This window comes from Peromyscus californicus, unplaced genomic scaffold (assembly GCF_007827085.1).
Source record: "Peromyscus californicus insignis strain IS unplaced genomic scaffold, ASM782708v3 Scaffold_39__1_contigs__length_375310, whole genome shotgun sequence".
Taxonomy (NCBI): Eukaryota; Metazoa; Chordata; class Mammalia; order Rodentia; family Cricetidae; genus Peromyscus; species Peromyscus californicus.
The window spans coordinates 114406-128361 of NW_026294550.1; the positions used below are offsets into that span (position 1 = coordinate 114406).

At 47.4% G+C, this 13956-nt stretch overlaps 1 protein-coding gene and 1 pseudogene across 1 annotated transcript; one reads left to right on the top strand and one right to left on the bottom strand.

The window, feature by feature from the left end:
• The first annotated feature begins 6248 nt into the window (after nucleotides 1–6248).
• Nucleotides 6249–10973, top strand: LOC128121212 (serum amyloid A-3 protein-like). The gene is made up of 4 exons (XM_052755622.1): nucleotides 6249–7304; nucleotides 7839–7941; nucleotides 9968–10106; nucleotides 10459–10973. Exons 2-4 carry the CDS (start codon nucleotides 7851–7853, stop codon nucleotides 10595–10597), a joined length of 369 nt encoding a protein of 122 aa, XP_052611582.1. The 5' UTR covers nucleotides 6249–7304; nucleotides 7839–7850; the 3' UTR covers nucleotides 10598–10973.
• A 717-nt stretch (nucleotides 10974–11690) lies between these two features.
• LOC128121206 (pyrroline-5-carboxylate reductase 1, mitochondrial-like) lies at nucleotides 11691–13638 on the bottom strand (annotated as a pseudogene).
• Between the last annotated feature and the right edge of the window lie 318 nt (nucleotides 13639–13956).

Consider the following 13956-nt stretch of genomic DNA (forward strand, 5'->3'; position numbering starts at 1 on the left):
TAACCTGTGGACTTGTAGGGGAGACATCCACATCACAGAGGCTTTTGTCTCTGTTGGGATTCTGTCAGGAAAGAACCCAGTGAGACAAGGTGGCAACAGCAGTATTCCCCAGGGGGTGACAAGGTGCCGACAGTGTAGAGAAATGAGTCCAGGCAACCCATTCACTGAAGCAGAAATTACTGTGGGTGGGTTGTCAGTATCTCATCAAGACCCTAAAGACAGGTGGTCCCTGTACGCAATGTGGAGGACAGGGAAGAGCGAAGGGGAATGATAGACAGGCAAAGGCAGAAATCTTTGCAGACAGGCATTAATGACATGAGTTAGACCCTTTGGATGAGGGACAAACTGGGTTTTGGTGACCCCTCTTTGAAGGAGTTATGTGAACAAATCATTAAATCTTGCTCTCTTCCCTCCCCCCAGCTCCTGCCAGGGCTCCCCACTGGCCAAACTAAACTAGAAGGGACACAGAGCGGAGTCAGGGCATCTGTGCAGGCCAGCCTCCTAGAGCAGAATGCAGAGGGAAGAAGGGCAGAGAGTCTCCGGGGAAGTGAAGGGGAGGTACCTCAGGTTGGGGCAGATTTCTCAATCAGAGTGCTTGGCCTAGCTAACAGCAGCCAAGTGTTGCTGAAAGAGTGAAACAGTGACCCGAGGGGTGCCATCCAAACCCCCTCTCCTCGATCTCAAAGTCCACGTCTGAAAAAGTCCTAGATGCTACAGGCACTGGGAGAGCAAGGTATGTGCATGCGTGTGTGTGTGTGTGTGTGTGTGTGTGTGTGTGTGTGTGTGTGTGTGCGCGCGCGTGTGTGCATGCGTGTGTGTAAACGCATGCCTGGCAAAGTTAGATGAGCAGACTGGAACTTAGTTCTCTTTTTCCCTCCCTTTTTATTATTTCTTTGAGAATTTCCAATAAAGTACTTTATCACTTTCACCCTCCTCCTGGTTAGCCTTTTGTCAACTAGACACAAGCTAGAGGTACCAGGGAAGAGAAGCCTCAATTGAGAAATCTCTGTCTCCGTCTCCATCTCTGTCTCCCTCTCCTTCTCCCCCTCCCTCTCCCTCCCTCCCTCCCTTCCTCCCTCCCTCCCTCCCTCCCTTCAAAAGCCCACACACCACTCCCAGTGAGTGCTCTCTCTCTCTCTCTCTCTCTCTCTCTCTCTCTCTCTCTCTCTCTCTCTCTCTCTTTCAAAGCAGGTTCTCACTATGTAGCCCTGGTTGGCATGGGACTGGCTATGCTATGTAGACTAAGTTGTCTCCAAACTCACAAATATTCTCTGGAATGCTGGGATTAAAGGTGTGGATCATCTTGCCCTGCCTTGTTGGGCATTTTCTTGGTTAATGATTGGTATGGGAGGTCCTAGGCCACTGGGACAGTGCTGCCCTATGGTAGTTGATAACGGGTTTTATAAGAAAATGGAGCTGAGAAGGGCAGTGGTGCTGCACACATTTAATCCCAGCATTCTGGAGGCAGAGGAAGGCAGATCTCTGAGTTCAAGGCCAATGTGGTCTACAGAGTGAGTTCCAGGACAACCAGGTCTACACAGAGAAGCTCAGTCTCAAAAAACAAAAACAAAAGACAAAACAACCAACCAAACAAACAAAAGAAAATGGGACTGAGCAAGCCATGGGGAATAAGAGGATAAGCAGCATCCCTCCATGGCCTCTGATTCCAGGGTAAGCAGCATCCCTCCATGGCCTCTGATTCCAGGTTACTGCCTTGAGTTCCTGCCTTGGTTTCCCCTGATGATGGACTGTATGTGACCCACAAGCCATGTAAACTCTTTCCACCACAAGTTACTTTTGGTCATTGCCTTAGCAACTTTTCTATTATCGTGACAAAACATCGTGATCAAGACAACTTATAGAAGAAAGCATTTAATTGGGGGCTGGTTTACAGTTCAGAGGGTGAGTCCACCATGGCAGGGAGCATGGCAGCAGGCTGACAGGCATGGTGCTGGAGCAGTAGCACAGAGCTTACATATTAAGATAACAACCACGAGGCAGAGAGAGAGAGAGAGAAGTCAAGATGGAGATTGAGAGGGAGGGAGAGAGAGGAATAGGAAGAGGGAGGGGGAGGGGGAGGGGGAGGGGGAGGGAGAGGGAGAGGGGAAGGAGGGGGGAGAGAGAGAGAGAGAGAGAGAGAGAGAGAGAGAGAGAGAGAGAGCCCTCACTGGGAGTGGTGTGTGGGCTTTTGAAATCTCAAAGCCCAACCCTAGTGACACACCTCTTTCAAGGAAGCCACATCTCCTAACACTCCCCAAACAGTTCTAGCAACTATGGACCAAGCATTCAAATGTTTGAGCTTATGGGACCATTTTCATTCCAGCCACCCCAGTCACAGCGTTTATTACAGCAATAGCAGACATGATAATTCTCTCCCCCACTCCTCCCAGGTCTACCCTGCCTTCTCTACCCACCCACCTTTGTGGTCTCTTAGATTTTTTTAATCTACCAATCTAATTTTTCTGCTCATATACCCTTGGGTGTGTGGCCTTTCATCGCAGCATGGCTAACTTGCTAGGCCTGAACCCTTAAAGAAAACCCACTCTCCCTCTCCCAGCAGCTATCAACTGCCAATGGTTCCTTGGCTAGGGGCGGGACTTTGTGCCCATCTCCCTTCTCCATGCTGGGATGCGGTCTGGCCTGAGCTTGTGCAGATGCTGTGCACTGTCACGATTGCTGTGCTGTGAGTCCACACGTGTGAGCAGGGGCTGTGTCTGGAAAACAACTTCCCTGTAGTCATCCGCCATGTCTGCCTCTTGCAGTTCTTCTCTCTCCTCTTCTGCAGTGGTCTGTGAGCCCTGGGGGAAGAGGATGTGGTACAGATGTCCCAAGTGCAAAGGAACATAGTCCGAAAACTGACACATGCTGCCTAAACACAGCCAGTTTAGAGTGCTGGTTTAGGAGGCTTCACCACAAACTGCCTTTGTTTTCCCAACCCTGGTTTGACTGTGAAGGTAAAATTCCCTTCTCTGTCCTTAGCACTGGGTCACTGTTGGCCATTGGAAGTCCCTGCAGTCCTGTTTCAACAGCAGTGGCAGGTCTGCTTTAATGTGACCCTCCCACATTACAGGCTAGTTGGCTGTTTGGACACTTGGAGGAGTGAGGACCAGAGGGTCCTCCCATGCAAGTGACTTGGAGGTGTCTTTTCACCATGGCTCCCAGCCTCAGGACTGGGGGAGGGGAATGCTGTAGGGAGGGAGTACCACCAGGGCCTCGGCAGAGTCTGAAGCACTCCTAATCACGCTAACATTCTCTGTTGACCTGGGGGTCTCTGCAGAAATGGTGTGCATGGCTGCTCCTGAGAGAAATTTCACCTCCTCATGAGCCCCCTCAGCAGTGGAGGTTATTACCAGAAAGAGGAGCAGCTGCACCCACTGCTCCCTGAGGAAGGGTTTGCCTACCTTCACCTACCCAATGCCTTCACCTGAAACTCAGTGGTCTTTCCAACCCAAGTGACCAAGTGGCAGAGATGAATAGAACATCACCCTATCTGTCTGGCACACTGCCAATACCCTTCAAACTCTGATGATATGGACTATTCCATCCTTCCAAAATACCAAGATGAGGAGCAAGCACCAGAGTGTTCAGGGGTTTCCCCCAGGACCCCCTCACCACACTCCTGTCTGCCAGGCAGGGTGTGGGGTCAGCTGGCAGGCTGTATCACCTGCTATGAAACCTGCTGAGGGCTCAGGAGACTCGTCCTTTTCTTCTGGGCACCTGAACCCACATGAAGACATCTAACTCTGCAACTACTTTTTTTCCTCACAGAAGAGCAACTCTAGTCCTGTTGGCTACTCAAAGTCCCTGCAGTCTCGGTTCAACTCTAATGGCAGGTCGGCTCTAAGGCCCCCCTCAAGCAGTGTGGGTTAGCTGTCCTGTCCACTCCCTGAGTTCTTTTCCACATGCACAAGAAAGAGCAGGAGTGAGAGGTGAAGGAGAGGTTGAGACTGAGAGCCTGCACTCTGCCTCCTCCCAGACTTTGGGGGCTCTGAGGTCGGGCTCAGCTTCTTGCACGAATTCTCCGGGGTGTGGAACAATCAGAGCCTCTTCATCCTCTCAGGTGTAGGCAACAGGAGAAAGGGATTCATCAGCAAAATTTCAAATTCAGCTGCCAAAGAAGGCATTGTGCAATTCTCGATTTTTCCAGGTTTACATTTTGAAATTTCTGGTTATGGTAAAGAAAATCCAGGCTCACACTCCGAGAACATGTATTTAGACCCAAGTTCCTTGTTGGTGGAGTCCTTGCAAACTTGCAGGCAATAGTCCAATGCTATGGAGTAATCTACGGGAAATGCAGGTTGGGTCCATTTACAGTAAGTTAGTGTTGGGTCTGATGTGGGTTGTTCCTGTATGTGCTGGAGAGATGCAATGCACTGTGGATCAATCTGTGTTTATTCAATGTGGGCTAGACTCAGAACCATCCAAACTGGCATGCTTCTCTCAAACATTTAGAGTCCTCTAAAATCCTCTTCCAGTTTAAGCAAATAAGCTTGCAGAATGCACAGATGAGTGCATTTTTATATTTATTCACCACCTGAGCCCTCAGCAGGTTTCATAGCAGGTGATACAGCCATAGAGGCTCTGATTGTTCCACACCCCGGAGAATTCGTGCAAGAAGCTGAGCCCGACCTCAGTGAAATGTCTGGATGATAGCGAGACAAAACACAATGGTCTTCTTGCGAGATCCCATTCCATGGAGACACATTAGGAATGAACAAGGGGCAACTTTGTGTGATAATAAAATGAACAATAAAGAAAAACATCCCTGGACATACCTATCTTGGAATAGGGGCAGAAAGAATGTAAGAGGTAGAGGTGGTGGATGACTTTAAGGACAGAGTGTTTTCCAGACACAGCAGGACACTGCACAGGTGAACTCACAGGGATTGTGACAGCATGAACAAGACCTGTGCAAGCTCAAAGCAGACAAAAATCCAGCATGGAGGGGGCAAGGAGGACACAAAATCCCACCCCTAGCTGAGAAGTTATTGGCATTGGATTGCTGGTAGGAGAGGAAGAGTCAACTTTCTTTAATGGTATGACCCTTCTTGACCAACCTTTAGGGAAGACCCGATCGCCAAGACTAGTTGGCTCATACAAACTGGACTTGATGAAGGGAAAAAAAGAAGAAAGCTTTAAGTTGGGTGGGTAGGGAGGTGAAAGTGGAGTTGGAGATGAGGAGTGAATACGATAAAAATACATTGGATAAAATCCTCAAAGAATTAGTTAAATTATTATTAATAAAGAAAAAGTTCATGTGAAGAGCTCTTCTTCATGTCTAGGAAAGAATTCTCTTGTCTTCTAATATTTCTATCAAAGAAGAGGGCAGGGACTGGAGAGATGGTTCAGCAGTTAATTGAATATGGGTTCATTCCCAGCTCTCACATATTGGCTCACAACCATCTCTAACACCAGTTCCAGGGGAACTGTCATGCTCTTCTGACCTTCACATCCACCAGGCATGCATGTGGTGCATGTACATACATCCAGGCAAAATACACATAAAGCAAATCCAAATTAAAAGAGGAGGAGAAGGGTGGATTGAAAGAGTGGACGTGTGGGAAGTGAATTTTGAGTCTAGAATGGCTGAGGAGGTCAGTACATAACAACTGGCAACAAATGTCTGTCCAAGGAAGTCAGGACAGAAGAGGGGCTGCTTTTATATGCAGTCTTCTGTGAAGCACCTCCCCAAGCAGGTCCACAACCAGGGCATGTGGGAGGTTGTAGCTGCTACCCACTGCCTACTGTTAGAACAATGTGAGCCAAGCCAGCCGGACCCCAGGCACTAAAGAATCCCTTCCCAAGGGATGGAAGTCGTGTAAGGAGTAGCCAAATGTGGCTTGGCAGTGCCTTGGCTAAGGACCAAGAGACTAAAGAGACATCATTTGACAGTTTTTCTCATTACAGCTCTCATGTCATAGGGCCCAAAACAACTAAAACAAAGGACAAACCTAGAAAGAGGCTTCATTCCCAGCAGCTCTAATCTAGGACGATTCTCAAACATGGTGCCCACCCTGGCCTGACCTGCTTCATCCTGCACCACTTTTACCCACATCCTCCACCACCACCATACCGCCCTCTGGTTTGTAGTCCAACAAAAAGCTCTTCACGTCCATTCTCTTCAGCTGTTATTCCTTCTTCCTGGCTATTAGTCACCATCTTCCAGCTTACACGGTTTGTCTACATCAACTTGTTTCTCCACTGAAATATTAACATTCCTCTTCTAGTAACAATTTCAGGAAAAAAAAAAAAAAACCCGAGCTATTTCTTTCTGGGTGGGTCTTTTGGCCTTACTGCTGTCCTCAGGCTTCCAGCCCCGGGTCCCTTAGAACAGAGGAACAAATGTGATGCCCTTATCGTATCCACCATCTTGTAGCTATCTATATCCCTTCCTTCTCTAGGGAAGTCAGCGTATTTAATTTTTTCTGTTGAATAAAGGGGTGGGGATACAAAATGAATTGTAGTTCCCTGATTGCCTGAATGGATTTTCTTTACAAGACAAATGAATGTAGCAAAACCTAGTGTTGCTTTTCTAGCTCCAAAAGCTGTTTCCTGGTACTACCTCCCAGCATTCCTCTGTTGTGCTCTGCAGCTTTCTGCCTGAACCCACTGTTAGCACAATTTCACAGCCAGTGGGCCTTCCTCATGCTTGCTTATGGTGTGTTATTTCTTCACAACTTTGAAGCAAATTCCTGTACTACTGTTTCGTGTTCCTGGTTTATCACAGTCTCTGAATGTAATCTGTTCTCTTATCTTCCATACCAACTGTTCATGAATAAACACACTTGAGTCTGGAGAAGTCTTTTCCAGTGTTGAGTTTACCCATGTGGATGCTAAACGTCAGTTTCCACCTTCCTTTCTCCTGTTTCCTAGGCCCAGCAAATTCTGAACTATGCTTTGAAAGGACTTTAGCTCAGCCTTTGGAGTTGCCGTGCACCTCCATGAGATATTCAGATTTCTTTTTCCAATATTAATTTCCCTCCCTTAGAAATTGGCACTACATGATTGGATGGAAAATACTCATTGTGATTATTCCCAGTTAGAATGGGGAAGACTCTGAAAGCCCAACTTGCCGCATTCCTGAGAATGGCCAGATTGTGCAATCTGGGAAAAGCAGACCTGTGTGTGAAGAGAAATCTTTATGTTCTGAAAGATAAATTACGGCCAAGTGGGATTATGCAAGATGAAACAGGGGATTGCTCCACTAACTGAGTGACAGTATATATAGATAGCCTCAGCTACATCTCCTCAACAAGTGACACAAGCCACTTACCAGGAGTCTCAACAGGAACTGACAGCCCAGGGTGAGTTGTCAGAACTTTCCAACATTTGCTCTTTGCAGATTCTTTTCCCTGCCAGCATTCACTTGTTGTGTTTTCCTGCTCTGTCTCTTTCCTGAATCTACCAGATGGATTAGAATTCACTGGAGGCGAGATTTTTACCATGGAGATTTGCTGTATGCTTCTGTGTGAATTCAGGGGAGGGTGGAGTCAGCCCTCTACAGATAGACTGCAGAGGTCTATGATGATTATAAAGCCCCTACATGCCTCTCTGGAAACTTCCTATACAGTTGGGTTTTGGCTGGCAAGATTGGAATACAATGTGCTTTATGCTAATGGTCCATTTGCAAACTCTCAGTCAGTGGGAGTCTAATGAAACATGTGGAAATGGGGAGCTAGATGGCTGTCTGGAATCCACTTATATCATCCACCTCTACACGTGTGTGGTTTTATGTATAAAATCCAGAGGGATTGGTTACTGGCATAAAAGGACAGCTCAACATTACAGAAGCATCCGCTGCCCCAAGAAATGGCACATTCATCCTTGTGTTTTCCCAGCCCTACAGCAGGATGAAGTCATCCATTGCCATCATTTTTTGCTTCTTGGTCCTGGGAGTTGACAGCCAAAGATGGTTCCAGTTCATGAAAGAGGCTGGTCAAGGTAAGGGCAAAGGATGGGGACAGGCGGTTGTATTTGTGAGTTCCAAGTAGTTACCAGAGCAGGGACCACATAATTAAGGGATAATGTGCTTATGAAGTCTCCATGGATAGACAAGCTGCATTGCTCTTCCCATGGAGTTCTTAACTCTTCTGGTCAGTGTTTACCTTTTTCTGTGAGGATCCCAAGCCTGAGATCACGTAATGTTTGTACAGAAGCTTTCCCACAGCAGTGTAGGAACAATCTGTATTTGAAAGTTGCAGATTCGCCAACAGAAGAGGGGATCTGCTGCCCCCTTGTGGCAGTTCACGTCTATGTCTGGTGACTGTGAATTGAAGTGCATCCCAAGGGTAGTGTTCCAGGCCAGGCACAGGAGAACCACTGCAGTCCACAGTCCACAGTGACAGCAGCCAAGGCTAACTGAACTTTTCACACAATGAAAAGGCATTGTTCAATATGTGTGGAAATGAATTAGTTTTTAAATTAATCTTGTGGTGTAGTGCCACATCTATCTTTTAAGGAAACCGAGGCACAAAGCATAATAAGCTATCTAACAACAACAAAAACCTCTGGAAGAACAGAGGTTAGCCCAGGTTGGCCAGCTCCTCATAATCCACAACAAAGCTCCCCGGACAGAGAGGACTTCATGAGCACACACTCACTGTTGACCTGAGAAGCAGCAGGTCATGGGTTGGGGAAGGCAGCTGCCTGTGAAGGACGCTCCAGATCCTCTGCCACCCACAGAAGACAGTGACTTGCTTACCTGGAATATAGGTCTTCTGGGGCTCAGACATGGACAAGAAACTGTCACCAAAGGAAGTATATCCCACCAGCCACAGCACAATAAAAATTAAATGAACCTAGATATTGGGCTTTCCCTTTTCTCCTAACTTGTCACTTTTGAAGACATTTCCCATTTAATGTTAGCTGGATCTGTCCTTCAGTGCACAGCTCACCACAGCTGCCCTTAGTTTACACCTTTTGCTGTTTGTGGTACCTTCCTGAGAAACAGAGAAATGAGATGATAAATTGAGCATCTTCCATGAACATCCCACGTTCATTTTCTCAGGTTTTCTGCCTAACCACCAAGGTGGCTAATACTCTTCCCTGTTCTTGGAGAGGATGTAGATGTTTCAAGTCTAGTGTGCCCTTTGCCACCTAGAGTCTCTGATCATCCAGCTTGTTTCTGTCTGTATCAGAGAACTCACTGTTGTTTCCGCTGATGGAGAGCTGAGAACAGCTCAGGTTACAATAGATCCTGGACATTCCGTGGGGTCAGAGCAGAACTGCACTCACTCTGCCCGGAGAGCAGTTTCTCCCATGGCCTGTGCTAGGAGAGAGCTGTGGCTGCAGTGGTGATTGTAGCACTTGGGAGGCTGAGGCAGAAGGATTGTGAGTTTCAGGCTGGCCAGGGTTATATAGAGATGCATGCTGTCTCTAAAGGAAGAGAACGTAAGAGAAAGGAAAGAAATGGAAGAATAAGAGAGGGGAGTGGAGGAAGGGAAGAGGCCTCACGTCTCACACCATAGACAGATGTTTCCCTGGGCCATTTCAGAGAGAGCTTCATCATCACATGATGAACATCCCCTAGAGAGCTTCTCTCCTCTATATGCTTTTGGAGCAGCCAAAGACCAACAGCAACAGAGTTAAGACAGGAATCCCTTAGAATAAAACTCGTCCCAAAAGCACTTCTCCTTGCAAGGCATGGGGAAGTAAGAACTATTCTTTTCAAGTCAGTGACATTTCTGTGGTTTGTGAAAGGCTGAAGTCATTGGGATGAGTTGGACGGAAGTTTTTTTTTTTTTTTTTTTTTTTTCGAGACAGGGTTTCTCTGTGTAGCTTTGCGCCTTTCCTGGGACTCACTTGGTAGCCCAGGCTGGCCTCGAACTCACAGAGATCCACCTGGCTCTGCCTCCCGAGTGCTGGGATTAAAGGCGTGCGCCACCACTGCCTGGCCGAGTTGGACGGAAGTTTTAACCCTCTCTTCTGCCTAAATGCAACCTTCCTCATCATTCTCCTAACTCTCCAGGGACTAGAGACATGTGGCGCGCTTACTCTGACATGAAGGAGGCCAATTGGAAAAACTCAGACAAATACTTCCATGCTAGAGGGAACTATGATGCTGCCCAAAGGGGACCAGGAGGAGCCTGGGCTGCTAAAGTGATCAGGTAACAGAGGTCTCAGTGAGCAGAGCTTGACTGCTCTGGACAGTCAGGAGGTCTCTCCTCTGTATCCTGTGCACACTGCCCATTAACCGTCCTCTTTTCTGTACATAGTACTAGGAGTGGTTGGCAATGATGGTTGATACCCCACCCTCTCTCCCCTGGTGCTGCTCATTCAGCATGAGGGTGACTTCCTGGGCTGAACAGGTGTTTATTCAGGTGGGATCAGTACCATCCTCTCCTTCCCTGGTGTTCCTGGACTCCTCTTACAGTCATCTCTTGAAGAAGGGAGTCCAGAGGGTGGGGCCATTGCCATCATTTTGGTTACAGGTCTTCTTCTTGTCTATCTTGATTGCAGTGATGCCAGAGAGGGTATTCAGAGATTCACAGGACGTGGAGCAGAGGACTCAAGAGCTGACCAGTTTGCCAATGAATGGGGTCGGAGTGGTAGAGACCCCAACCACTTCCGACCTGCTGGCCTGCCTAGTAAATACTGAGTTTTCTCTTCATGTTGTTCCCAGCCATGCAGACCCCAAGGAAAGAGGCAATTACTGAATTGAATTAGTTCCTAAACTCTGGATCCCTAAGCACCCCAAAATGTTGAATAAATACTTGTGAAATGTAACTTGTCACTGTCATTTGAAAGAGCACAGGGTAGTCATATTGAGGATTGTGGGCCATGGGAATGACCAAGAAACACCACTGTTTTTGTTTTTTAAAGAAAGATATGAAAAGATAGGAATTGGAGTATAACTCTATATGTCCATACATGGACCAAAACATGTATTATGTATCCCCTCAAACACAGGCAGATAGCAAGAAAGTGCTGTGTACTGTTTTGGTTATGAAGTTAAAAACTAGATAAAAACCAACACATTCTGGGCTGAGGATATAGCCTAATAACAGAGTGATTGCCTGGCATGCATGAGGCCCTTCCTTCCAACCCATGTCCTTCCTATAAAAAAATCAATAAATTCTTGCTTAGCAAAATATAACTTACAAAGACTGAAGATGAAATCAAAGCCATCCTGTAATTATTTTAAGAGATTGATGCTTCACAAAGAAAGCCTCAGATCTAGATGTTAACCCCCCAAAAAGGCAAGTCACTCTTATTTTGTAAAATTAATTCTGGTGAGAAGACAACATATTCTGCAATATGTCTCTGGGATAGATATCTTTGGCACCTCCCTCCCTACAACCTGTAAGAAATTATCAAAAAGCAAAAGTATGCTGACCTATGATGGACTGACTCCAGCAGTGACCAGCTCCAGGTTCCAGGTATAGCCTGGGACTGCTCCCTTTACACAATCCCTGAAGAGTCTCCAATCTTGGAAACTGGGGCTCAGATATTCCATGTTGTTCCTTTACCCAACCATAGCCTTCCCTGGGTCATGCTGGCTCAGGTAGTCCTTTTCTGTCTGGGCAACTGTGTCCTCTGTCATTAGCTGCCTCCTCCAATTCTGGTCTCCTGTTGTTCCCTTCCTTGCTTCGGTGGCCTAGTCCCAGGAGTTCTTGAATCTCTTACCCACTCCTTTGCTGAGGTGTAAGCTAGTTTGTATTCATAGTATATATATATATATATATATATAAGTTCTTGCCTGCTGAGGCCAGGCTGCAGGCCTTAACATAGGCAGAAGACAGAGAGGCCCCAGCAGAGGAGTCCAGTTTCACATTGTCCAGTAGAATCTTTTTGAAGGCAGCAGAGGAGAGGGTTTTCTGACCAGTCATGGTCTGCAGCTCCTGTGTGCAGATGCAGGAGGCCTCCACAGAATTGATAAGCAGGGAGCAAAAAGCCTCCACTTTGCAGCACACACAAGGCATGGATGGTGGCCCCACCAGGAGAGCAGACACTATCCTTGAGCTGCCAAGGATGCTGTTCTAAGTCTAGTAGCATCTTGGCTGCCCCCAGGAGGGTCTGGGCCCCAAGGCAGACTGTCAGGCCCCTTGACAACTCCATTTTCACACCAATCATCCGCCAGAGCATCCAGGGCTTGAAAACATAGGCAGGGCCGCTGCCACTGAGTCCTGTGACAACTGAGCCCTGTGACAGCATTGGTCAAATCTCCCTCCACTTCTGTCCAGAAGTCCACACTGCCCATGAGCCACTCTCTGAGCTGGCCATCCTCTACCTGAGCGTGAGTGCATGTGGCATGCACAGTAACCCCCTCCTGCACAGCAACTGGGGTGTCAGCCACACAGTGGATGATTTTGGGAGCTGTCAGCTTCTTTTCAGTGGAGTTGATGATGGCATCTGCCACAGAGAGCACCATGATGGGCCTGACCTCAATGTCAGCACCAACTTCATCAGGATGAACGGATGATATGTGGCTTCACAGCCAGGAAGAGCACATCACTGTGGCACACTGTCTCTCTGTTGTGGGGTGTCAGGTTCACCCCCATCCTCCAGAGGGCAGAGACTGTGGCTTGGTCCACGGCCTGGGAGCTGTCCTTTATCTCGTGAGCAATCAGAACACTGGCTGCTATGAAGTCCTCTGCTTTTCTCTCTCTCTCTCTCTTTTTAAAGAACGGTATGTAGTCCAGGTTAGCTTTGAGCTTTTCAATTGCTGGGATTATGCTTAAGAGTCAACATTCCAAGTTCCACTTTTTTTTTTTTTTTTTTGGTTTTTCGAGACAGGGTTTCTCTGTAGTTTTGCGCCTTTCCTGGAACTCACTTTGTAGACCAGGCTGGCCTTGAACTCACAGAGATCCGCCTGCCTCTGCCTCCCGAGTGCTGGGATTAAAGGCGTGTGCCACCACTGCCCAGCCCATTTTTTTTTTTAAGAGAGTTGCCCAGATAGACTTTAACTTCCAGACTTAGGGCATTCTCCCATGTCAACCCCTCAAGCTCACACCACCTGGCTGACTCAGTTCTTCACTTTCTTCTCTCCTTGCTTGAAGTTTCTGCCCTTGGATTTTCTAGCTCAAAAACACACCAACTATCCCAATAGCAGGCCCTTGCCCACAGAAAGGCCAGCCTAAGGTTCAGCCAGGAAGGGACATCACTTATAACTGGGGACCTCCATTTGTCTTCAGGTACCAGCCCAAAACAGGGTGGATTCTAGACCTCCACCTCTTCAGCTTTCTCTGGAGCTGAGAACTGTGGGGCCTTCACTCTGCCTGGTTCCAAGGTCAGCTGGCTTAGCCATGGCCCCCTTCCTGTGATCCACTCACAGGTGGTTGCCTGTCCTTTCTGTGGGGACCAGCTGGTCTCAGACATCCTGTGCCTCCTTCCAGGCACTTAATCCTCTACCAGTGATCCCACTAGGCATTTGGGAAAAGGACATCTCAGGTAGTTGGTGAAACTCCTGCTTGTTCCTGAACTGACTCACCAAACACTGGTACTACTTGTCCTTTCCTTTCAGTTGATAAAAAATCTTCCCCTGCCCAGAAAATATTTCAAAGCTGTTTCTCCTTGCTCTTTCCTCACTCCCGCTCTAGATTAGGAGGGAATCTGACCTGCAGCACAGCAGATCCACAACCTCAATCCGATGTCCCCATAGCACTCTGTCCAGGCCTTCTTGAAAATCAGTCTGTCCATGTCAGCGTTTATAATGAGTGTATCTCACCTCCTGCTCCGACACTAGGTAATCGATGAAAGCCTTGATTGACAGCTCCTCTTCCTGTCTAGGTGACCATGGGACACCAGGTGACCACTGTACTCAATTCTTTATTTTTTTTATTCCATTGGATTCTTAAATTTTAATTACCACCTCCCTGGCAGGTTGGGGCACAGACAGCTTAAATCACACATTCAAGTCACATAGCTAGTTTAAAGATAGACCCAACCTTCTTAAAGATTTGCTATAACTAGCAATTGTATTGAAGTTGGCATTTCGTAAACCACTTTCATAGGCTG

Excerpts from the sequence above, each read along its gene's own strand:
- LOC128121212 (XM_052755622.1), top strand. The coding sequence starts at position 7,851 with ATGAAGTCATCCATTGCCATCATTTTTTGCTTCTTGGTCCTGGGAGTT. Across the intron at positions 7,942-9,967 it reads CATGAAAGAGGCTGGTCAAG|GGACTAGAGACATGTGGCGC; the intron begins GTAAGGGCAAAG and ends CTAACTCTCCAG. Across the intron at positions 10,107-10,458 it reads TGGGCTGCTAAAGTGATCAG|TGATGCCAGAGAGGGTATTC; the intron begins GTAACAGAGGTC and ends TCTTGATTGCAG.